The sequence below is a fragment of the Strigops habroptila genome, chromosome 1 (genome assembly GCF_004027225.2).
Source record: "Strigops habroptila isolate Jane chromosome 1, bStrHab1.2.pri, whole genome shotgun sequence".
In the NCBI taxonomy this organism is placed as follows: Eukaryota; Metazoa; Chordata; class Aves; order Psittaciformes; family Psittacidae; genus Strigops; species Strigops habroptila.
This window is the reverse complement of record NC_044277.2, coordinates 11,992,482-12,016,330: the sequence shown is the minus strand read 5'-3', so window position 1 is coordinate 12,016,330 and position 23,849 is coordinate 11,992,482. Positions and strand designations below refer to the sequence as shown.

Here is a 23,849-nt window from a genome sequence, read left to right as displayed (position 1 = left end):
CTTCTCTGCCCGCGGCCGCTTCTCCGCCCCCAGCAGCTAGTCCCGGCGCGGCCGGCGGAAGGATACTCGCGCCGCTATAGGACAGTTCGATATTTTTGGCGCGTAAAAGTTGATGAGGGCTGTTTTGCCCGCGCGGGATTGGCCCGCCGGCCGCTTCCCGCCGGTAAGGGGCGGGGCCTCCGCTTAAAGGGGCCGCTCTCCCCGCATGCAGCAGCCGGCGGCTCCTCGTCCCTCTGCGCCCTGCTAAAGGGACCGCCGCGGGGCCGCAGAGCCGGGATGGCGGTGCCGCCGCGCGGCCGCGTTCCCTCGGCGAAGCCGTAGCCTCTGGCTCCCGCCTCGCCCCGCGCTTCCTGCGCCGCCCTCACCCCCCGCACAGCCCGGCCATGGCGCGGCCCGCGGCCGCCTACGAACCGGCCGTGCCGCCCCGCCCCGCCTGCCCCTACACCAGCTGCTACTGGTAAGGGCCGGCCGCGCCGGAGCGAGGGGCGGGTGGGAGCCGGGTGGTGGGATCCGCACCCCCTGAGGCGGGATCCTGCTCCCGCGTTGATTATTTAAACCAAAATAATCAATTCTCGTGTTTTACAGTGAGGAAAACGTTTGGAAACTTTGCGAGTACATCAGGAGTCAGGACCGGTACCCGACAGAAGAGTTTTATGCTGTTTTCATCTCCAATGATAGGAGGATGGTGAGTCAATGGGGGGTGATGTGGATGCAGCTATGAGAGGTTCAGGTATTCAGACTGCAGCCCGGTGCAGGTGAGACGTGGTCTGGGGCTTTAGACTGCAGCCTGGCATAGGTGAGAGATGCTCACAGGGCTCTATTCTGCAGCCCAACCTGTGAGACATGGTCCAAACCCCTCATGTAGCTCACTTTGGCTCAGAGACCTGCAAACCATACCTTGTGAGATCCGTACCCAGGTGCATTCAGGACAATAGGAAGAGGCACAGTGTTCCTATGAGCATTCTTCCCTGTGATCTGACAATTTAGGAGGATGATGATGTTATCCAGAATGGTATCTCCAACTTCATGCTCCTGAAAGATAGAAATGAGAGATGTTTTTCTGACTGCAGCATGAGCTGTGGAAGCGGATAGGTTGGCAAAGAACAAACCAATTAATCCCAAGGGAATCTGTATTAAATTGAAAGGTTTTATTCAGTTCAGATTTATTCACTTATAACTTTCAGATTCCACTCTGGAAGCAGAAATCGGGACATGGAGACGAGCCTGTTGTCTGGGTAAGGCTTTCTGTTCTCTCACTAATTTTGAGTGCGTGCTTCTGTAGTTGATAGCTGCAGGATCAGGCATGGGCAGCATTGGTCATCTTTATTGCAGCAGACTGTTCCACCTGAATGTAAAGAAGCATGTTGTTTTACAGTGAGTGTGATGGAGCACTGGAACAGGTTGCTCAGAGAGGTCGTGACATCTCCATCCTAGGAGATACTTAGAAGCTATCTGGACGTGGTCCTTGGTAGCTGGCTTTAGGTGTCCCTGCTTGAGCAGTGGGTTGGACCAGATGACCTCCAGAGGTCACTTCCAACCTCAACCATTCTATAGTTTTGTATTAATATGTAATCTTTTACAACAGATTTATAAAGAGCCTAAATCTGGTGCTCCTTTTTACCATTCACAATAAATCAACAGCGAGACAGTCGGTAAGATCTACAGGTGATAAACCTTAGCACTGGTAAGATTATTATCTGGGTGTTGCTGAGGTTACCAGCTTTGTAGAATTTGAAGTAGATGTTTGTACTTGTAAGTAGTAGATGGATGAAATATCCATGTAGACCTGAGAGAGGATAGAAAAATAAGCAATGTGTGTATTCAGGTGTGAGCAACTAAACTTACCCATTAATGGTGGCTTTGGAGTGTCATTTAACAAATTAATGTCATTCAGTAATTGCCACTACAGAATTTCTTTCATTCTCTCCCAAGATATCAGTATGTTCATAGCACAAAAAAAAAGGTTTCATTTAAGGAAATCAAAGATTATCTCAAAAGGAATAGGAGAGTCAGGAAAGGCCACTGCAGAATGTGGATGTCTCATGAAAGTTCATGGATCAAAAGGTGTTTTAATTTGGATGTTTCAGTGGATCATAGGACATGTAAAGCTTGTAGTTGATTTATCTTATACTCTGTAACAGGTTCTTCTAAATATCATTGCATACAGTTACAGATATATATATATATTAGTCTGGCAAAGTAGTTTGCCCAAGATCTTTTTCCTTCCAATCCCTTTGTGGTTCTGTTTAATCTTGAAAGTGCCAAAAGACGCTGTTTCAAACTCTTTTTGTGAGTGGGTTTAATGTAAGCTTTAGTAAGCTGTTAACAGCTACCTTCAGTTTAATTTTGGAACACAGCAGTGTACGTACCTAACACCTAACATAAGTAACTGCAGCGTCTCCAAACCTCCACCACAAACTTGTGAGGTGCAGTTTTATTCCTTAACTTGTAAGAAACATACAACTCAAGTGTCGAGACAAGATAGTTACCTTGAAAAAGTATGGTATAGGTGTTTCTTCCCAGCTTCAAAAGCTGCTGCAGGAATATCTTTCTCTGGCAGTCCTCTTGATGTGGGCCATCTGCTGCTTTTTCAGTTGCGTGCTGGTTTTCAGGTGCTTCTGGCAGCTAAACACTCCAAATTCACAGACTGTGTTACTGCAAACAGGTACAATGTCTCTTATTAAGAGATCACTAGATAATCTTAGTGTTAAGCTATCATCATGTATTGTTGTGAGCTTTTATTTATTTTTGTCCAAGACAAAAAAGCTTATCCCACTGAACTTCTGTGTGTTGGTGCAGGACATAGAAGAGATTTGCTTTTTCTTTGGAGTAGTGTACACTTCAGATTAGCTGTCCAGGCTTAAATCAAAGGAGGCTGCAAAGGAATGGGGGGAATAGCAAGGTTTCTTGAAAGGGACAGTGGGCGAGACAGACACTGGGAAATCTGGTGCCAGAAATGTTATGGACTTAATAGTTCAAGGGCAGGACACAGGATTTAGAGAAGGGATCTGTAGCTTCTGCTTTTAGGAAGCATTTCTTTTCCCCTCCCTTTGCCAGTCTCTCATTAAAGCTGTTTAACTCATGGCAATTACCCTTTCTCCCAGGACTACCATGTCATTCTACTTCACGTTTCCAGCGGGGAGCAGAACTTCATTTATGATCTCGACACAGTGTTGCCGTTCCCATGTCCTTTTGACGTGTACAGTGTGGAGGCCTTTAGGTTGGATGATGGCCTTCGTCCGGAATTTCACAGGTGATGATATAAAACATAAAGACCATGACTGTTATTTCATGAAATTAAAGTTGAAGTTCTCTTTGTGGATGTGTAGTGACAAAGGGGTTTGTGCTATACTCCAGTAAAATAAATGCACTGTGTTATTTTTCTCAAGCTCTTAACCTTAGTCATCAAAACCCTTTTTCTTTCACACTGCAGTTGCTTGTTAACTGCTTGGCACAATATTTGTGATTTATGTATTTAATGAAATGAATGTTCCTTGGTGGGATGAAAGAGCTGTTGTTGTAAGTGACTTGATGCAGTATTGTATCCATGCATCTTCTGATGCAGTTTTGCATTATTATTTAGGAAAATCCGAATGATTCGAGCAGATTTGTACTTGAAGACTTTTGCTTCAGACAGATCTCACATGAAAGATGCAAATGGGAAATGGCAGAAACCTCCTCCTTCGTACCCTTGCATTGAAACTGCAGGTAAGCTGCCAGAGCTCATTTTTCCTGCTTAAAACATTGAATGACATAGTCCAAGATACACACAAGAAATGGATATGCTTCCATAATGTGTGTCCAGAAGCACATCCAGATAGCTTCATATTTCATATGTCTGTGAAGCATTTGGCACTTCCTTTTCTGAACATGTACAGTCTAGCATTCCTCCTCGCAGTTAGCATTATCAAACATGAATTACTCATTAATTACTGATCTTCATAAGCTGAGCAGAGAACAAGAGGTAAGTAACGCTGTCCTCTCATTACAGCAGGGAACTGAAGCAGAGAGGCCAAATAACTTGCTTAGGGGGTCATAAAGTGAATTTTTAACATGCTTATTATACCACACTTCAGCTGGCAGGTCCCATCCTGCCAGAGCAAGTTCTCTACCAGGTGAATGGACCTGAGGACACTTTAAGGCAAACTTGCAAATCATTTTCCCCCCAGCTTTAAGCCTCTTTTAAGTGTTAGTCTGCATAATAGCCTCTGGCCCAAGTAGAGAGAGAAGTGAAGACTTGCTGTCTCCTGTGTAGAGCTGCATAAACCATTCTTATCACACAGCACTTCAGCTTATTCTAATCATGTGTTTGGCAAGCTGGCTAACATTTGCCATGTGTTTGTTTGTTCTCTGGTTTTCCTCCCAGATGAGGGAAAGCATAGTGAAGTTGTGCTTTGAAGGAGTATTCATGTTACTGCTCTACATGTTTGGTTTTGTTGCTTTATTAATAATGCAGCACTGCTGTGTGTTTGTTAGAGAAGGCAGGGTCAAAGAAACATCTTTTGTGTTTAAATCCAAGTTTATTGTGGTTTTAAATTGCTGGGAAGTTAATCCTCAGTCTTTGGCTCCTATAGAGGCTTGGTGTTTCACGCTAGAGTAGAATGAATCATGACTGTGGGCAAGAGCACCTCTTTAGTCTTCATTATGAAGCTTTAGGTATTTTCTAGACAATTCAGGTTGTGAAGCACCTTAAATTCTGTATTTTGGTCCTTATCTCCAGTAAACTTTTCAACAAAGGTAGTGCAGCAAGTGGAGAATGCCTGAACTGCAATTCACAGTTCACTGTTAGCTGGAGCCTCCCAGGCACTGGAGGCTTTTTGCCTGTGGAAACCTTGTTGTTGTGATAATGAAGAGCTAATGAAAGTGTAAGGAATATAGATCAGGCCATACCAGGAAGGTGGAATAGTTCTATTCAAATCAAAAGAGTAGAAAGAACTACTCATGGATAGTAAGCTGCAGAATGACCCAAACAGTTGCAGGTGTGTCCATGTTCCTCCAGCTGTAGTAAATGACTCCATAGCTGCAGATCCTGTAACTCTCCCCTTATCTGTCGTGTTTGGCTGAGCTTTATCTCACTGGTGAGCAGCAGCCACGTGGTCTCAACCAACTTCCAGATTGCCTCTGTGATGTTGGTAGATAGTAAAAGATACATAAGTCTTTGTTCCTCGTATGCTTTATTTCTTTGCTCTGTACCTTGCCATGCTGGCAGAAACACCCATAGGTCATCCAGTCCAACACCTGCTCAAAACAGGGGTTCCTTAGGGCTCTGTCCCAAGTCTAATCTTGAACACCTCCAGGCATGGAGAATCTATCACCTTTCTGGGCAATCTGCTCCAATATTTGACCACTGTCATGGTAAAATAAATAAAACTTTCCTATTTTCATGTAATTGGAATTTCCCACGTTCCAACTTGCTTTTTTGCTTCTTGTCCTGTCACCAGCCTCCTCCAAGGCAGCTCTGGCTCCGTCTTGTGTCCTCTGATCAGGTAGATGTAGACAGCAGCAAGGTCTCCCCTTCATCTCTGTTTAAGACTGAACAGACCCAGTTTCTCACAGCTTCTCCTTGACTATCATGTTCTCCCACCCCAAAAAACTTGATGTTCCTCTTCTGGGCTCGCTCCAGTATGGCAGTGTTTTGTTTTTTTCCCTGTACTGGGATGCTCCAGACTGAATACAGTATTCCAGCTCTGTGCTGATGCACTCTGGTCTCCTGGTCAGTTGGCTGAAAGAAACTGGTTACCCTACACACACTGAAGGTGGAAGGTCAGTCACTAGGTAGCTTCAACATCTGGGCAAGAGCAGGAATAGATTGTATCCGATCTAGGATGTGTTTCATTCAGTACCAGTTCCTCCAGCTTAATTTTGTCTTCCCTGTATTCATGTGAGTTACAATGATGCATGCTTCAGTGTGCCCAGTGCTGTCAGTCAGTGAGGAATCTGGGTTTAATGGTTGTGGAACACACATTTACTTTAACTTTTAGCTGAATCTAAGCCCCCTGCTTCTTTACCTGAGTACGTGTCCTGCAGGCCAACATACAGGTTTAGAAGGCACTGCTGTCAACAAGTGGAGCTGGTAATTCTTTCCCTTCAGAGACTGGTAATGTCTCAGCATGGTTTTATCAGGCATAAAAGTGACTTATTTTAACCTTGGTGGAAAACTGGGTGGCAAACATATTTTTTTATCATAAAAGAGCCTGGGGTATTAATGTGCATGTCCATGCCAAATTCCATTGCAGATAACTGTTCTCTCACTGCCGTCTCACTTAGAGTACTCTGCTTTCCCTCATAATTTGTGTTTGCATGAGATTAAATTGCTTACAATTACAGCAAATGTTTGAGGACTGGAAAAATACAACAAAAATATATTAGTCCTTCTTTTAATACATTAGCATTATGCTCTTAAAAATAAATGTGCCCATGAGCTCTTGGTATTTAAAGACAATCAGCGCTCTGGTACTATTCTGTTGATGCAATTTGCTATGTGTTGAAGCATATTAGTTACATTTATATACACTGCTCTTCCTATTCCACTGGGTTTTAAAGCTTTTAGTTAACTTAAAAGACCAGAATGTTTGCTCTTGGTACTAAAATACTGCCTCTTGCAGAGCAGAGCAGCTGCTAAGCCTGAATATAGCACTTTGGAAAAGAAAATTCTTTAGTATCAAAGTCAAATGTAAACTACATAGGACCGTCAGTAAGCTAATGTAATTGCCCGGTGTGGAGCTAGGACAGGAGACTGGGACCAGTGATCCTTTCTTATGATGTATAGCAGGAAATGTTTGACCATGAAATTGCTTTTAGAATTGAATCAAGGAATCTCTACCAGTCACCAATTCAGCATTTTTCTTTTAACTATGACTAACTCAAAGGAATAATTCTTCAACTGTCTTTGTGCTGCTCGTGGTGTTGGAAAATAAACCTTCTAAAATGAGTCCTAAATCCCAATTCATGCTTAAAAACATTGAAGCTGGAATTAGGTGACTTTTTTTAAAGCATTATTTTTTCAAAAAGCAAACAACCCCAAACTAAATAACTAAACAGAAAGCCCTCAAACTCCTCAGTATCTCACCAGAACTCGTATGCTAAGCATTAGCCTTTTGGATTTGGATCTGGCTCTGCTCTAGCTGGTTCCTAGCACCAGGCCCCTGTGTTTCTTACTGGCATTGCTCTGGCCTCTGCTCTGTTGCTGTGTGTGCTAGGAGAAGTTGACCAACCTACCTGGGTGCATGGTGCCTTCTAACCCAGCCCTATCTTCTGCTGGAATAAGCATACCTGAGCTGCAGCAGAAGAGGTTGCCAGTGGCCTCCTATTGAAAGAAAACAAGGTTCAGTCTGGTATTTTGTTCAAATACAAAACCAAGATGCGATTTGGTGCACAGATTCGTTGTTCCAGGGCTGGTGCGCACAGGCTGGGATTTTAAGTCTTCTTTCCACAGTTTAACAAGGTCTGATTCTGCTTAGTTTGAGCCCTGATGAGATCAGCCCTCCTTACGGCAAGCCTCTGTACAATACAGCTTGCAAGGTGCGTTTCAGAATTACTTGGAACAGATGGTCTTATGGCTTAACTGTTAGCATCAGCTCCAGCACTGAAAAGCACTGGTTTGGATTTCGGCTCTCCCCAGGTGTTTGGTAGCGCACTGGCAGGATTGATTTGTAAAGGCTTTTTGTTCTTTTTATTCTTATTAAAATCCTTGGTGGCCATAAATGATGGGGTTTCACTTGTTTGGGTTTGTTTTGTTTTGAAGAGCATGAGTAGGACAGCTGAGGAGTTCTGGAAGCACTGTGTATGACATCTATGGAACAGGCAAGCTGCTAGGCAGAGGCCGGGGAGATGCTTTTCTGTCCTAGTGAAAGCAAAAAGGAGGCACCAATACAGATGTAAGTAGCTCATATGCACTTCATGGGAACCTTCTGCTCCTCTCATTTGAGAATAAAACTCCAGTCTGTCAGGTTAAGTCCTTATTTCATGAGCTTTTGTGGAAGTAAAGAGTCAAGTCAGGATAAAGGCAGTAAAGGTACAACTAAGTATAGAAGTATCTAAGTTCCGTGAGTGACTTACTGAAATTATACCAGTTTCTGTGAAAGATCATGTAAGCTGATGGGCTTTTGTTTTACACTGAGATGGACCAGGATGGTTTGCAGTCAGTTATGTCTTGGCTGTGGGGCCAGTGCCCTCCAGCTGAGTGTGGTAAGAGCCTGCAAAAAGACTCCTCTCCCTGCCCCTGCAAGGAAGGGGGATCTAGAGAGATCTATAGACACCTATGCAAATCTAAAGAGCCCAATCTTAGTGACATGATTTAGTGGTGGCCTTGGCAGTGCTGGGGAATAGTTAGACTTGATGATCTTAAAGGTCTTTTCCAACCTGGTTGATTCTGTGATTCTATTTCAGGTGCCCCCAAGGTTAGGCAGCAGCAGAGCTGATCTTGGAGGCTTTGTTTCAGTCTTGCTCACTTCCAGCAGCCCTTCGGCACTGCCGTTATGCAGAGTTAGTCCAAGGTCTGCGAGCCAAGCCGAGGCTTGGCTGAAACATTGCTCTCTAACTACTGCTGGCAGAAGCCTCAAGTATCCTGGCTAGCAATGCCATCTGGCAGAGTGTGGCCTCTTAATTCATACCTGCTCGGGACAAAAGTGTCAGACTTGGTTGCAAAAATGAAGCGATGCAAGAATCCCAGAATGCAGCAGCTGGAGCTCATGGACAGCATGCGTGTGTGACAAAGTGGGTTTGGTCCAAGAGGAAGAGCAGCTCTGAGCGTGCACAAATGCAAGCTAACAGAATAGCTGCAGCACCTCAGGAGGACTGGAAGTGTAATGTAAATCTTAATGATTTCTTTCTTCAATTCTGCTGCTCTTGACCTTGTATGAATATTCTATAAAGCATGCTCCTGCTTGCTTTTGGGGAGCAATCCTCTTGGTTTGTCAACTATAGCATCCAGATGGCTCTTCTGTAAATTCTGCTGTTTGCCACTTGTCCTCTGCTTCAGGAAGAGGACTTTGTGGTGTGCTTATGCGTTTTTCTTAAAGCTGCAAGGTCTAATATAACATGCATGACATTCAGATACAGCACATGAGTAAAAAGAGCAGCACAGAGAGACTGTTATCACCCGAATGAAACAGGAGAGGTCTCACTGCCCTTTTTCCTATGGCTGGATCTCATACTGCTTCAGTGCCATCTACCGACTGTTCGTCCGCTCTTCACAGCAATCTGCTTTGCTTTGTTAAAACAGTTTTTCCTTTCATTAAACTTCTCTGATGCACTGTGTGATGCTCTGCCATAATCCTTCTGAATTTAAGAGAGTATTTAATTTCCTCCAGGCGATGTGACAGCAACTTTTAAGTTTCTTACAGCAGCAGCTGTGTTTGTAACTCTACTGGAACAATCCCCTTTGGGCTTCTTTACCAGTCACAGAACAGCTCTATGAAATTACTATGCTCAGTGCACATAAAGCAGTGGGAGGAAAAGGCAAGTTGGGAATTGGAAAACAGGCTGACCAGGCTACCAGCAAGAGCTGTTAACTGCTACTCGCTGTTACCAACCTACAACAGCAAATCTGGGCTTGTGCTGTTTTAAATTCCCACCCAGTCAGGCAGGAGTTGGCCTTGTTCTGCCAGACTCACTTCAGCAGCAGGACCATGCTTGGCTGGACACAAGGATTTTCCATGTGCGGAGTCCAAACAGGTTAACAAGAAAAGAGTTAGGGGCCTGACCTCAGAAGTGTTGAGAGCTGGGATTAGGCAAATCACAAAGCTGTCCCCTGGTGTAGATGTGGTGCAAACAGAGGCTTCAGGGCTGGATTAATGGATGGGACTCCTGATTCTGAGATTCCTGAACATTGTCTTCCCTTCCTTGCTTATGTTGTCCATATTACACAAGCTTTTTGCAGCCTGATTACACAAGGTTTTTGCAGCTGAAGCAAATTCCATCCTATATGTTTTATAATCAATTCATTTAGAGCCTACACATGTTTAGTTCTTAATCCTTAAATGCACACATGAATCATCCATGTTAAAATAAATATATAAATACAGTGGCAAAGCTATAACAGTAAATCCAATGGCTCTCCCACTCTGTTCTTTAACCTCATTCTCATCCAGTTTTCTTTTAATGGGCATTTAAAAAGATTATGTGCACAGATTGTCGGTGAGAACATAAAAGAAGTAGTCCAGGGATGTTTGTAGTCAGAGCTGAAGAGGCTGAGGAATCAGAAACCTTTGCTCAGCATGGGATAGCAAAGCTTTGCACCAGGCCAGCTCCAGAAAAAGAATGTATAGGGCACCTAAACCCAAAACTGCACACCAGCACTTTCCACTGAGCTCTCTGGGATCTACAGGAGGGACAGAATAGTTCCCACCTCTTCTGCAGGGGTCGGAGCAGATCAAACTCCTGGCAAAGAGCAGTCATGGTTACTGACTTCATTCAGTGGTTCAGGATTCAAACAAACGCATGTTTGCCCCAGCCTAGGTTGGTGCCCTTCTTCACCTGAGCATCCCTCTGGGCTATGGGCTGGGTTAGTCACACATTTCCTCTGGTGTGTGTGTTCTGGCCTTGCAATGCACTGGTGTGCAGGTTCAGGGCTGGAGGGTAAGCAGATCCTGTAGTCTGGGGAGTCACAAATGGTAGGTTTGCCAAGGGGCTAATCGCTTCCGAGAGGTACTAAGCAAGTTCCAGGTCTGGCTGCTGCTCTGACCCAGCTCCTCTGAGTCAATGCAAAAGCTGACTCAGTTGACTTTGGTTCAGAACTTAGTGGGGGAATAATACCTCCCCTGCTTTTAAGTAATGACATTGGTGTGAATGCAGGAAGACTACAGGGGGCAAAAGTAACATTTTGGAGGCTGGAAATAGATGTTTTCAGAGCACTGTACAATTTTCAGAATCCTGCTGGGCTGCTGCTCAGCAAATGTGCTGTGAACTCTTTGCTATTTTGAACTGAACTATCAAAGAGGAGTCTTGGGACTTTCTCTGGATAGCAATATACCTGTGCTACAGAAGCTGCAACAAGAACTTAAATATTTCCCGTTTCTGGTCTTTTTTTTTAGACTCCAAGATGAACTTGGATGATTTCATCAGTATGAATCCCAAAGTGGGATGGGGCTCAGTGTTCCCCCTTCCGGACTTCGTACATCGATTTGGCAGACAGACTGACTACAGCTATTCCTTGGAAGGACAGTGAAGCGAACAAAGATCTTCTCCCTGCTTCTGTTCTCAGTGTTTTGCTGCTTTTTTGTCATATTTATGGTTTACATTTCTCTACATGGAGTAAGTACTTGGGAAGGTGGAATACCCGATCAGAAATATCATGCACTGAATAAAAACTTTTATTTTGATTATGTAAAAAGGAACTTGTTTTTTGCTGTCAAATCAAAAGCAGACATCCCACCATAAGCAGATCATTTTTCCATCTACTGTGCCCAAATTGAAAAGAGCATTTGCATGCTGTAAGAAAAGCTTTTGGAAAAATATATGCATAAAACACTGAACAGTGTAGCTCAACTTGCTACATGTCACCACATTTTAGAAGTGAGATGCAGTGTGTTTGCTTTGTGTTATGATTCCTATCACTTATAGAACAGACGGTGCATCTCCATTTAGTCACCAACTTTATCAATTGGGCCTTATTTAGCAGAAGCCTAAAGGTCAGACCCACAAAGGGAAGACAGATTTAGTAGTATGAACTCCCAAGCGCTACGTAAAACCAGATAAGTAGCTAAGATTTTGTGCTGTACAAGGGGAGAACTAAATGTGCTGCCATTTCAGTTAAACTGTCCCAGTGCTGACACTTGCTGGAAGATGCAGTTGCTTTTCCTTCTTAGCACTTGCTGGTCTCACCTTCCCCCATGTGCTTGCACTTGGCATTTGTCTGGCCCCATGGTAATCCAGGGGAGGAAGCTAAAACGACAGGAAGAAGGATGGGGGGTTTTTTCTGGGTCTTAGCTCCTTGAACTGGCTTGTCATGAGGTCAGACAGCTGCTGGTATAAGGAAATCAGCTGGGACATATGGCTGGGGGGAAGGGAATGAGAAAGCCTCCACCATACAGGGCTGCTTGCTGCTGAATTTCCTTAGAGGTGATGCCAAGCTGCATCCTTGCAGGGGAACCCAGGAAAGCCATCGTGTTGATTTGGAGCTTGGAGCAGTCTCCCACGTCTCAGAGAGTGCCCTAAAAACATGGGATTACAGAAATAGCCATAAATGGGGTGTTTAATTCTCTGGGTTTGGATCTGTTCTACTTGATATAGTAGCATATCATAGAGTTACAGACTGGTAGAATAATTCATACTCAAATTGGGTCAGACTGTGCTGCTCAGGGCTTTATTCAGTCAGGCCTTGGAAACTTGGTGGGATTGAGACTACAACAAATGTGTGGTGGACTTTGGTCTTGGCGAGGAAAAGCACAGTGGTGGTTGTGAGTATTAAGGGATCATTTTATTTGTAAGTACAGAAAGCTTCAAAAACATCAAAGATACTTCTGTATATTACTGTTACACAGGTGTATTGTTATTATACATACTGTGTGACTGTATCTCCCATCAGTTCCAGAGAATTTACTCCGCACATTAACAGCAGTGACAGACCATTGAACAACAGCGGGACTGATTTACTTCACCCAGACATCTCTTTTTCTGTGTCATAAGGGCTGGCTGAGTGTAGAAACTTGCACATCCTGTGGCCAGACCAGCACGGCTGGTTGCTGTGCAGATAGGCTGCTATCCCCTGGATCCCTGGGTGCCAGCATGGACTATGGATAGGTGCCGCTCATCTGCGGAGTGGGAGAGTTGCTCTGTAGTTTCTGTTTCTGTGAACCAGCTTCAACCGGAAGAGATTGAGATGATGGAACTCGGTGTTCCTGATAAACTGGTGCTTGGAGCTCTGCTGAGCTTAAATCCAGCTCTGAATTTAACCAGATACACCTCTGAAAGGTCTGATTTCTTGTGTTTGGATGAAACAGCAGCTCTTTCTGCATGACATTGATGTGGCAGCCATGCTCTGAGTGAGTGAAGGTGGTGTTACTTCTGTCAAGACTGGCTGTGAATGTGCCCAGCAGCAGCAGTTTGCTTGCTCAGCTCTGTATGGATGACAACCCACCACTGTCCAGGTTAGCAGCAGAACTGGGAGTTTAAAGATCCACAGTTTAGATGAGCAGGTTATGCTAAGCACTTTTTATCCTTCAAGTAAGTGATTGCATCTCACATACACAGTGTTCCTCTTCATTGCTCAACAGACCCTTTAAGCTGTTGCAGAACATTAGGTTCTCATCCCTCTGTACTTGAGTATGTCATTTGATTTGAATACTGAGCTGCCAACCTCAGCTGGTTTCCAGTGCCTGAAATCCATGACATGCTCCCTTCAGCGAGGCTCAGAGACAAGAATTTGCCTGGTTTAATCTAGTTTCAGGATCAAGGCTGTTAAGGAGAACAGTCAGAACCATTATTCAGAATATAAAAGTTAAAAAACCCCACCAATTCTGTCTCATCATGCTGAACAGATGCTTAATTTTGCATGTAGCAAGCTGGGGGGTGTCATGAGAGCTTTTCTAGAATTAACTATCTTTTTGTAGCTCTTTCAGGAAGTTGTCATTCCACAGGGATCGGCAAAAGCCAGAGAATGATTTCACTCGGTGCTGAGGGTGTTGATACTGTGGTGCTCTCCCTTGTAGCCCTTCAGGCCTGGTGGCATTTCATCGTCATTTCAGAAGCTGTGCTATGAGAAAAGCAGAATTCAGGAGTGCACCAAGTCCTCATTTAGGGCCCAAATAGGAGGAGGAGCTGCTTGTTTCACCACAATTAGCAGAGAGCAGCCTGTTTTCTAAAGCTCATTAGCCTGCATGTCCCATCAGAGGGGCTTAGTGAATTCCCTTCTCTCTTTGCTCCTTTCTCTCTCCAATTAACCCTTGTCCTGACTGTTTTGGGGAACTTGCTGTGTTTAACCTTTCTGCCGTCAGCTCAGACTGGTGTGTGAGGTGACTCCACTGGCACAGGTTACTCACTGAGCCCCACAAGTTGCAGACAGAAAAGCAGTTTGCTGAGAGCTGCTTTGCTGAGCACCTGCAGAAGCAGCACATGTCAGAAGCACAAGCAAAGAACCACCGCTGCAAAGCTGATGGTGAGGAGGCAACTTCACTGCCACTAATTACCACTAATTACCAGCTCTGAGATCGTAGATGTATTTAAACACCTGAGAGTCAAGCGACTTTATACCACGGGTGTGCATATGCATGGGGTACACCATACAGCAGAGCGAGACTTGGTGGTCCCCAGATGCACAGCTACCCAGCCAAAGCAGTGCTGCAGGGATTGCTGCAGGGAGCTGGGCCGGTGCTGCTGTGAGATAGGAAATAACATGAAAGCTTTGGCATTACTGCTGGGGTGCACTGGCACTGCAGGATCAGCGCATGCTCAGCTGTACTTCACGCTGTCGATAGCCTTGAGCCTTTCAATCTTCTTTGTCCAGACGATGTCCCACTGTGTCCAGCACAAAGATGATCTGCTTATTTGCTTTCACTACAACGGTTTCGTAATGCAGCTTAGTTTTCCATTCCCTTTCAGCCTTCATTACCTTGTCCTTTCCACAGTGAAATCTTTCTATTGTCCAGTTATTTATGTGTTGAAAGCCCCTAAGTGGTGCCTTTTTAGACTAGGTCATCCTTGAGTCAGGCATCAAACAAAGCCAGGAGAAACCCCCTTGCCCTCAGGTCAGTTACTCACTATCCTACGGTCTCCCAGCACCTGTATTCTGTTGGTCACTGAAAATTCTCCAACATTTTTACTTTCAGACATTATAGGGCAAGTCCCTGATAGTCTTTACTCATAATGGGGGAACATCCTATCTTATGGGTGGTTCTTCTTAGATTCATCAGGCTATTGATGCAGTGAGCTGCAGTATGAGGTAGGACACCCATGTCTCTCCTGCCTTTTTCTCTTCTATGCTGCTGCTTTTTAGTTAATAATATAGTTTATTTGATAATTACACTCTCTTATTTGCCTGTTTGGGACTTTAGGAAAACAAAAAACTTGTTTTTTCTGGCATGTATTTGCTTGGTCAGCACATTTTTACGAACATGAGCAGCTCAGTCTTGAGAAAATACCATTTCTCCGCTGGCCAGCAGAGAGAGCAGTCAGCATTCGGTGGATGGGTTTGGGACGCTTGGCCAGAGCTGCTCTCCTGCCGGCTCTGCCCTGCCAGTACCTGCTACAGTTAGAGAAAGATAACCCTGACAGCAGTGCGGAGGTGCTCTCTATCTGCAAGGCTGTGGGCAATGGATTACGTATTGCCCTCGACTGCCTGAGTCTCTAATGTCAGTGCAAGTCCCTCCTGCGCATCAAGGGCTATATGGCAGCCTTGTCAAAACACCTACCAGTGTTTGGGGGACTGTTCAGCATTAGCAATCCCTACTGAAACGGGAAATCCCCTAGGACATCAGACTAACTGCTTCACTGTCAATTTACAGACTTCAGAGGCTGCATTTATGTACCAGGGATACTGCCATCTGATCTGTGCTGTGAAGGAGGCAGAGGCACCGGGGTGCGTCTCTATGAACCAGATCCCAGGATGACAGCCCTGGTCAGGACATTTTGACCTGCATGGCCTCTTCTCACCCCCACATCAGCCAGCCAGAGCCTCACGCATGCTCTGAAGCACTGTTGCTCTCCAAACATCTACTGTGACATGACCACCTCTGGGGTCCACTTTTCTTTTGTTAGAATGACTTTAGTTCAAATCTTACCACTTTTTCATCAGACACAGCTGTAGACTGAATGACCTGAGAAAGCTGTAGCAGGGAATAGGAAGGAGATGTGAAATCCCACCGTGTCCCTGCAGTAGTCACAATTACCTCCCACCAGATGCCTTATTCCTGAGACATTGTCCATGACCGAGGTGGTGGCTGTCCCCCGTGATCACATGCAGAGCATCACTTCACGCATCACCTGGCTGAGCAGATGGCTCCAGGTTTGGTGGGATTGCCCTCCTACAACACTTTGGGTCTGAAGGCTTGGAGAATCTCATCTCCTCTTGAAGTGAAACCTGTCTGGATGCCTGCCTTTCCTCAGGTAATTACCAACTCAGAAATGTGAGGGAGTGAATGTGGTGATTTTCTTCTCCCTTCTGGCTCACTCCTTATGCAAGAGCTGGCCCAGTTGAGGCCAAGGTTAATGAAGCGTACCCAGAGAATGAGTGTTTGGAGACATCTGCTCAGATTTGCTCAGCAGCTGCATGCACCCTTTCCACGGAGCTCAGCTCTAGGTGAAGGCTTTCATTTGTGGCCATGGAGTCAGAAGTGAAGCACTCCATACAAATGCAGCCTTTCAACAAGTTAAGTGCAGCTGCACTAGTGGTTCTGGAAAATCTTTCTAGTTTGACCTAAGATAAACAAATATGGTTCCTTAAGTATCCTCAATGTTTCCTTATACTTACAGTAGGAAATACTTTGGATATTGAGGGCAGCTAAAACAAATCTTACTTGGTTATCTAAGGCGTCTGGCAAGTCCCTGAGTTTCTGAGTGAGCTGAGCCACTTCTTAGGCATGAGGCGTACCGAGCTTCATTTTATAGCGATAATAAGCATTCAAAGGACCTGGGCTGTGAACTGTCACTCACAAAGCCTGAGTGAAGCAGCTTTATTCACCTGAAGCTCGCTTTAAGTGTCCGGTGCTGGTGCAGAGGGCCATGAGCAGGGTGTTTCCGATGAGCTGGATTCCTGACATCATATTACTTAAAAGCAGGAAATGCTCATTTGGCCTGGTTCAGTGTCATACCGGCCTTCCCATGCAAGGCTATATCTGGAACCCAAACACTGCAATAAGGCAGGAATCATTATATGTTATTTCTTTTTAAACGGCCTACACAGCGAGAAGATGGTAGTTATCTCAGCCTTCCCTTCTTTTTAGTATGCAATTGTGGTGGCGTGCTTCCCACCGTCTCAGCTTGGCTGCTGAAATGGCAGCGCACCAGCTCCGCGCTTGGAGCCATCCCGAGAAAATGTTCTGCTGCGGCTTTTAACCATTTAGCTGTAAAGCTCTTCCACTGCTGGGGTGAAGCAAGGGTTTCCAGTCCTTGTTTATAGCCAGTGTAATCAGCTCGGCTATTTATACTGTACTCATCACAGAGCACTCCGCTGTATGGAATGGTGACAGTTTTATTTATACCAGCACAAAAACAAAGTCATCGCAAATCGAGGAGGCGACATTCAGAGTATTTTTTCCTTGCTACGTGACGCTCTTTCTTCGGCAGTTCAAACTTTTGTCAGGCAAAGTCATGCTCCTAGGGGAAAAAAAACAGCCCTCTGGAAGGCAGGAATCCCACCAGCCTTTATCTGCGCTGTGTTTGTGTCCTGCATGAAGGAAATGGGACTATTTAGTCAAGTAGCTTCTACCAGCGGCTACCTCGATATGAACATGCAGCGCTGCCAGCAACATCCATAGAGTTGTCTTAGTACAGCTAAAAGCAGAGCCTGATCCGCTCTGCCAGAGGTACTAAAAATACCTTTTAATATGCTAAGGTATGTGTCTGGCCAGGGCTTGTTTTCAACTGCATCGTTCCATGGAGTTGCTACAAAATAAACGGAGCACAAGTAGCTCCCTCCAGAGCAAAATACCCAGTGCTGGGAGCGGCTGCAGGGATCCAGCCTTTCTCCTGCCTTGGTCCCAGCAGAAAGTTGGGAAGAAGGGACTTGGAGGCCATTTGCAGTGCCATATTTGTTAGAGGTGTTTTACTGGGAAGACTGTTTCCTTAATCCTTGATCTCATTTAACTTAATTGACAATTATTAAATACCCCCCCCCCCCCCCCCGGTTAGGTGTTTCTGAGATCTGAAAGGCCAAGTGAGGGGCTTCATTCCCAGCAGAGAAGACCCACACACGGTCCTGGCAGCCCCTCCAAGCTTACACCACGCACAGATCGGATCCATGCATGCAAACAAAACCCCAGCCTTGCCCCAAAGGCCGCATGAGCCAGAGCGAAGCAGTCGTCCTCCCAGCATCTGCAGAGCCCCAGTGGAACCTTTCTGCTGGTGCTCGCTGTGGTCTCACTGCTTTGAACCGCCACAGGAACCCAGGGCTGTGGAATGGCTCAGCCCAGCCCCGGCCACACGGGCGCACCCTCAGCCCTTGCCAGGAGCATGGTGTCCCTGCCGCTGGCACTATGCAGGGGCAGTGCAGGCCATGGAGGTGGCAGGACGTTACCACCCCACTCAGGATGCTTGCTGGGTTTATGGAAATCCTCAGAAATGGGGATTATTTGTGCTCATTCAATGAGCAAATGCCCTGGTTTAGCAGGTGGAGTCCACGGCAAAAACCCATACGTGGAGCTTGTCCAGTGCTGAGGACATCTGAGGCCCAACATGTGACATGTGTGTGGTCCAAAAGAGGCATTATCATCTTCTCTGTCACTTGGCCTCATCTGAGATGAGAGAGAGATTGTTGTATCTCACAGTAAGGTCCTCTGCCCTGCCTGCGTAGTGCAGTAGAGCCTACTCCCAGCTGATTCAAATAATGTTATAACTACTTCTTGCTGTTGCTTAATGCGTTTGGAGAATGCTCTGTGGAGCTGCAGTGGTACAGCCATTAGCACGGCTGGATTAGCAAGTGGAAGCTTTGTTTCGAGCTTTCTGTAATAAAATACCCCAGTGCTGTGGCATGCATGCTAGCTAGGGTTTCACTGCCAACTGAAGAATATGGGGGCAAAGGGTGATTAAATATTAAGTGGGATGCAAGATCCCAGCTGAAGCAGTTAATCTGGTAACCTGAGGATGGGCTCAAGGTAAAGGTGGCTTCGTGGGGGAGATACCTGAGAGGGTACAACAGCAACCAGCAAGAGGAGCTTTGGGGTTCCTCCATCAGTTTCCAATGCCAAGAGACCTCAGGGGTAACGTGTGTTCATGGAGAGGGACCCTTGGAATATTTGCATCCTGTTCTGTTCGGATTTCCGCCTCCTCCATAAATCAAACACCATTTCTGGCTGAGTTAGACTGTCAAGCTGTACTTACATCAGGCAGAAGACATTTGTGAAAAAGAGAAATAGGTTCATGATTAATGCAGAAACATTCCTTCCCCACCACAGGATGAGCCATGTCCTAAAGCCTCTCCTCCAAGCAGAGCTGCTGCTGACAGGAAAACTGTTGACCTTCCTTACATTACAGAGCAAGGCTTTTGAAAGACAGCTTTTATTGTGTGTCTACATGTCTGCACACGCGTGTCTGCGTGCCTCTCCATGTGTGCATACACAGATGGCTTGCTTTGCAGTGGGTATCGGTTCCTGTGCTTGCTGAGCTCACCTCAGCATTAGCAATGAGCGGTGTTAAATTATATCCTCACTGCTCTGTTAGCAGTTGGCTCTTCCTGAGGAGGACCCACACCTTGGCTGCTGCTACCTGCCTGGGTGTAAGTGCTGTGGGGGCTCCTGCTCTGCTCCCTCCTTCAGTGGCATGAGCATGGGCAAGTAAATCTGAATAAATCAAGGTCCCTTCCTTTCTGAGGCTCTCAGGCCAGTGTTTTACTGCACTCTGCGTGATTTTAACTCCCATCATCCCCCCCATCCGATACCCGCTTGGAAACATTGAAAGATGTTATCTTTTCCTGATATAAGCTGTGCCAAAGCTTGGTTCCTTTAGGAAGACAAACTGGCAGTGGAAACATTGACAACTGCACAGGCAAATATTGTCCTGCTTAAAAAACTTTATTTAGATTGCTCCATCGCAGGGGGAGTTGTTTGTTTGCTGGGTTTTATTTCTCATTTTGGATGGTGCTAAAGACGCCATAAAATTAACTACAGTATTATTCCAGTGGTTCGTACACTTCATGCGCCTTCAAAATTAAAAGCAACCACGATAAAATGAAGCAAACAAACAGTCCTGAGGAGGACCTAATCCCTCTCCCCCGTGCTCACAGCAGCCACCAAAGCCAGTCGGGGTCCCTGGAGGGCAGGAGCGGCAGACCCCAGGCTGAGCGGGATCCTTGGGAAGGCTTTGTTGCTCTGCCATGGGGATATTAAAGTTTCTGGCCAGCTGACAGCCTGTGCAGCGAGCGTAAACATTTGGCTCCAGCAAAGAGCTGCAGATGAGAGGAAAGTTGTGCACGAGATAAAGGGGGGCTTTGCGCTAGCGCCTAGCTGGGTAAGGGCTGCGGATGGGGAGAAGTGGGCACAGGGAGATGCAGCCATCGGTGCAGGATGGAGCTGGGCACTTGCCTGGTGCCTCTGCAGCCTTCTGGGGCTCCCAGCTTTTGGCTCATGCTGGGGCCAGGAGCAGAGCTTGGGAAGGGGTTGAAAATACACCGTTAGGGGTGCATTAGGGGTCTGAGGAAAGAGTGCAGAAACAGAACTGAAGATGTTCAGGCTGGAGAAGAGAAGCTGCATGGAGACCTCAGGGCAGCCTTCCAGTATCTGAAGGGGGCCTACAAGGATGCTGGGGAGGCACTCTTCATCAGGGACTGTAGCAATAGGACAAGGAGTGACGAGTTCAAACTTCAACAGAGGAAGCTCAGGTTAGATATAAGGAAGAAGTTCTTTACAGTGAGGGTGCTGAGGCACTGGAACAGGCTGCCCAAAGAAGTGGTAAATGTTCCACCCCTGGCAGTGTTCAAGGCCAGGTTGGACAGAGCCTTGGGCGACATTGTGTGAGGTGTCCCTGCCCATGGCAGGGGGGTTGGAACTAGATGATCTTAAGGTCCTTTCCAACCCAAACCATTCTATGATTCTATGCTTGTAGTATTGTTTTGATTGTGGTGTGTTATGTATCCCAACAGACACCATTTTGCAGGGGCAGGGGGGATAAGTGGGTAAAGAGCACTCAGGCCTCTGCTTTCCAGCTCTTCCCGAGCAGACCAGCTGCCCGCACTAGTTCAGGCTTAATTTGTGCCCTGGGTTCATTGCAACACTCTCCTAAAACTCAGGTCTTGCCCTGTTGACAGATAGAGCAGTATCGCTGTGCTGCAGCCTGGGGTCAGCGAGCCCTCGGGCTCCTTGTTCCTGAAGGGCCAAACTGAGGGAATGTTGCATTTTTGTAGTCTCTTAACTCAAATAAATAACTTTGTAAATACCAAAGAAAAGACCCCGAGGCCTTTGGCAGCCTGAGGAGAAGGGGTGAGAGGTGCTGTTACACCCAGAGGTGTTACAGACCCGCTCTGCCTGGCTCCACGTGCCGAGGACGGGTGCCGTGCGGCGGCTGTCTTACAGCTCCACGTGTATGAGATGGTTCACTTGGCTCTTCTTTTCTCCTGAATGTTCAGCATAAGCAGGGAATAATAAAATGCAACTTTTCCGCAGGGACTGGAGGAAACAAATTCCTGCCTGGGTGTAGCTGAGGGCAGATCCTGGCTCATTATTTTCTATGAAACAATTCCCACGTGGCCTTGTGGAAACCCAGCTCTGTTTCTTATGTTTTTTTCCTTCTCATTTTTCTACTTCCTTAAACTTTCCAAAACACTCCGCAGCAACATATTTTCCCCAGTCACATGCGTGCGCGAGGAGAGAAAAGGTTAAATTCTCCTTTCGTACTATAATGTAATTCATTTCCTGTTTTTCACAACTGTCTAGACACAGATCTAACGAGCATTAACCCTGAATCCCACCATTGGGTTAAAAATAGAGGCTTTATATATAAAAGTTTGTGGTAAGAGAAAGATTGTAGGTTTCTACCTTCCACCGGGAGAACCATTTAATTGTCTATAAGCAAGAAAAAAAAAAAACCCAAATAAAATAACTTCAGTTTTGGAGGTTTAAAAGGGCTCCTGGTTGCTTTATATACACAAGCAGCACGGACACATTGATCCCCCTTCTTGAGTTATATTTGTCTGGATTTACACCTCCAGCTATATCCAAAAAAGAAAGAATAAATTCCACTTTGCTGCTAAAGCTATAATAAGACTGGGAGAAAGTCATTTAGAAGAGAACCCATGTTGAAAACCATGGTCAGGTTCTGGTGGGAGACCCATGAACAGAATGTCCCCCAGCTGAGGAGGGTGCCTCAAACTCCAAGGAGTAAGAGTGATGGCTGTGGTACCAAGAGGCACCTCATGTTGGGAAGGCAAGGCTGCAGCGTGCTGGGCCCTAACCTAGAAAAGCATTTAAATACTTCTTCAGGCATGACCAGACACAGTGGGACCCATCAGCTCAAGCTGGATGTTGGTTGGGATAGATGCTGGCCCTAGGCTGAGCCTGGCAATGGCCCCATGGGGGCACAGCCTCCTCTGACACTCTTCTTGCAGGCCAGGCTGCTGCGCTGGAGCAGGAGGAAGGAAAGAAAGAGGTTTCTGGGCTGTGACATGAGGTAAACCCCTCACAAAGCGCAGGCTTCAGCTGTGGAGGAAGAGCAAGGAGAAAACAGAACTGCAGCCACCGCAGGAGCAGGCAGGCAGCGAGGTGGCTTCTAGGCTGTCACTGACAGCTTGTAACACACGCCGTTCCCATCACTGATTACCCACAGAGACACCATGTTGTAGGTACTTCACAAACAACATGCCTGTGAGAACAAGCTTATCTCAGTGCTCAAAAGCCCTGTTAAAGTTGAAATCCATGGTGTGAAGAGGAGGGACTTGCATTTCCTGCACTGACTGCATTTCTCATCTACAGACACAAACCCCACAGGGGTGGTTGGATGTTTATCCTGTGTGTGTGAAGCGGGCAGTGGGCTCCTTCCCTGCCCTACCACTGGCTTTCAGCAGTCGCATCCCTGGCTGGGTCTGCCCTCCTCAGCCCCAAAACCTGCCGGTGCTGCCTCCAGCATTCAAGGCCTGTTCTGACCATGACCGAAACAATCCAAGGAAAACACATTAAAAAGACATTAGTTTGTCTGTTTTCTACTAAAAAGCACAGCATATTGCACATCAAGAATGGCAAGGGGTGAACTAGTTTCTTTCCAGCTTAGGGGAAGGCCTTTGAACCCACGAGTTATTTATAGAGCCTTTTAGAAAACAGCTCTCCCATTTCTGCAATTTTGATGACAGCAGCAGCTCAGGTTTTGTTAAAAATAAAGCAACCCCCTACACGACTGACAGGGGTTCACCCCACACCCCTTGTAAAGCAGAGAAGCAGAACTGAGAACTGGGGAAAGCTGGGGCAAAGCAGAGTCATAATCTTAGTATTTATTGTGTGTTTTTCAAAATGCCTTTTGCCCAAACTCTGCTGCAAGACAGACAGTGAGGACACTTCAAGGAATTATACAGGGTGAGTTATTATTGATTGAAGTGGAACAGGTTGCCCAGAGAAGTTGTGGCTGCCCCATCCCTGGCAGTGTTCAAGGCCAGGTTGGAAGGCGCTTTGAGCAACCTGATCTAGTGGAAGGTGTCCCTGCTTAGGCAGGGGAGTTATAACTACATGATCTTTAAGGTCCCTTCCACCCAAACCATTCTGTGACCTCATCCATGCTTCAGGCTGCCTCACCATCTACCCAAGTGCTCTTTAAAGGTAGAGATGTTAACAGCAACAACATGAAAGTAGGAACAATTATAGACAGACCTCACTGATGCACCCACCGTATTCCTAAAAAGACCAAGTATTCCCCTTAAATGATTTAGTCTATTAAAATATATAGAATTGAGTATTTTCAAGGAAGTTTGTGCAATAAATGTGTCTTAACAGCTTTCTCATCCCCTTGTTTAAAAGGCTCCGGTGATCGTGTAGACTGTCCCTTATTTCCAGAGACTTGTGTCCCGGGGGTGCAACTATCTAACTCTAAACCTGAGGCATAGCATAACTACAGAAAGACTTATGAAACCACTCAAGCATACCGTGACAGTTCAAATGAGATTAAACCCCAAGCATCTGCATTTCATGCTTATTTTCATAGCTGGCATAGCTTTTATCAGGCAAGTAATCCTGTTTTACCATGGTAACTTCTCCTGTTCCAACCTGAGACATTTCATTTGC

General features: G+C 46.0%; 1 protein-coding gene across 4 annotated transcripts; it reads left to right on the top strand.

Annotated features, from left to right (window-relative positions):
- The first annotated feature begins 187 nt into the window (after positions 1–187).
- On the top strand, positions 188–19,753 carry NTAQ1 (N-terminal glutamine amidase 1). Of its 4 annotated transcripts, none has more exons than XM_030507285.1 (6): positions 188–457; positions 586–685; positions 1,185–1,235; positions 3,105–3,253; positions 3,584–3,708; positions 11,034–11,610. In XM_030507285.1, the coding sequence occupies exons 1-6, from the start codon at positions 384–386 to the stop codon at positions 11,165–11,167; spliced, it is 633 nt and encodes a 210-aa protein (XP_030363145.1). In that variant the 5' UTR covers positions 188–383; the 3' UTR covers positions 11,168–11,610. The 4 variants fall into 4 exon arrangements, with proteins under 4 accessions (XP_030363145.1, XP_030363160.1, XP_030363154.1 ...); XM_030507300.1 differs by lacking the exon at positions 11,034–11,610 and adding an exon at positions 19,315–19,753 and having other exon boundaries at positions 195–457; XM_030507294.1 differs by lacking the exon at positions 11,034–11,610 and adding an exon at positions 19,312–19,753 and having other exon boundaries at positions 195–457.
- Positions 19,754–23,849: the final 4,096 nt, after the last annotated feature.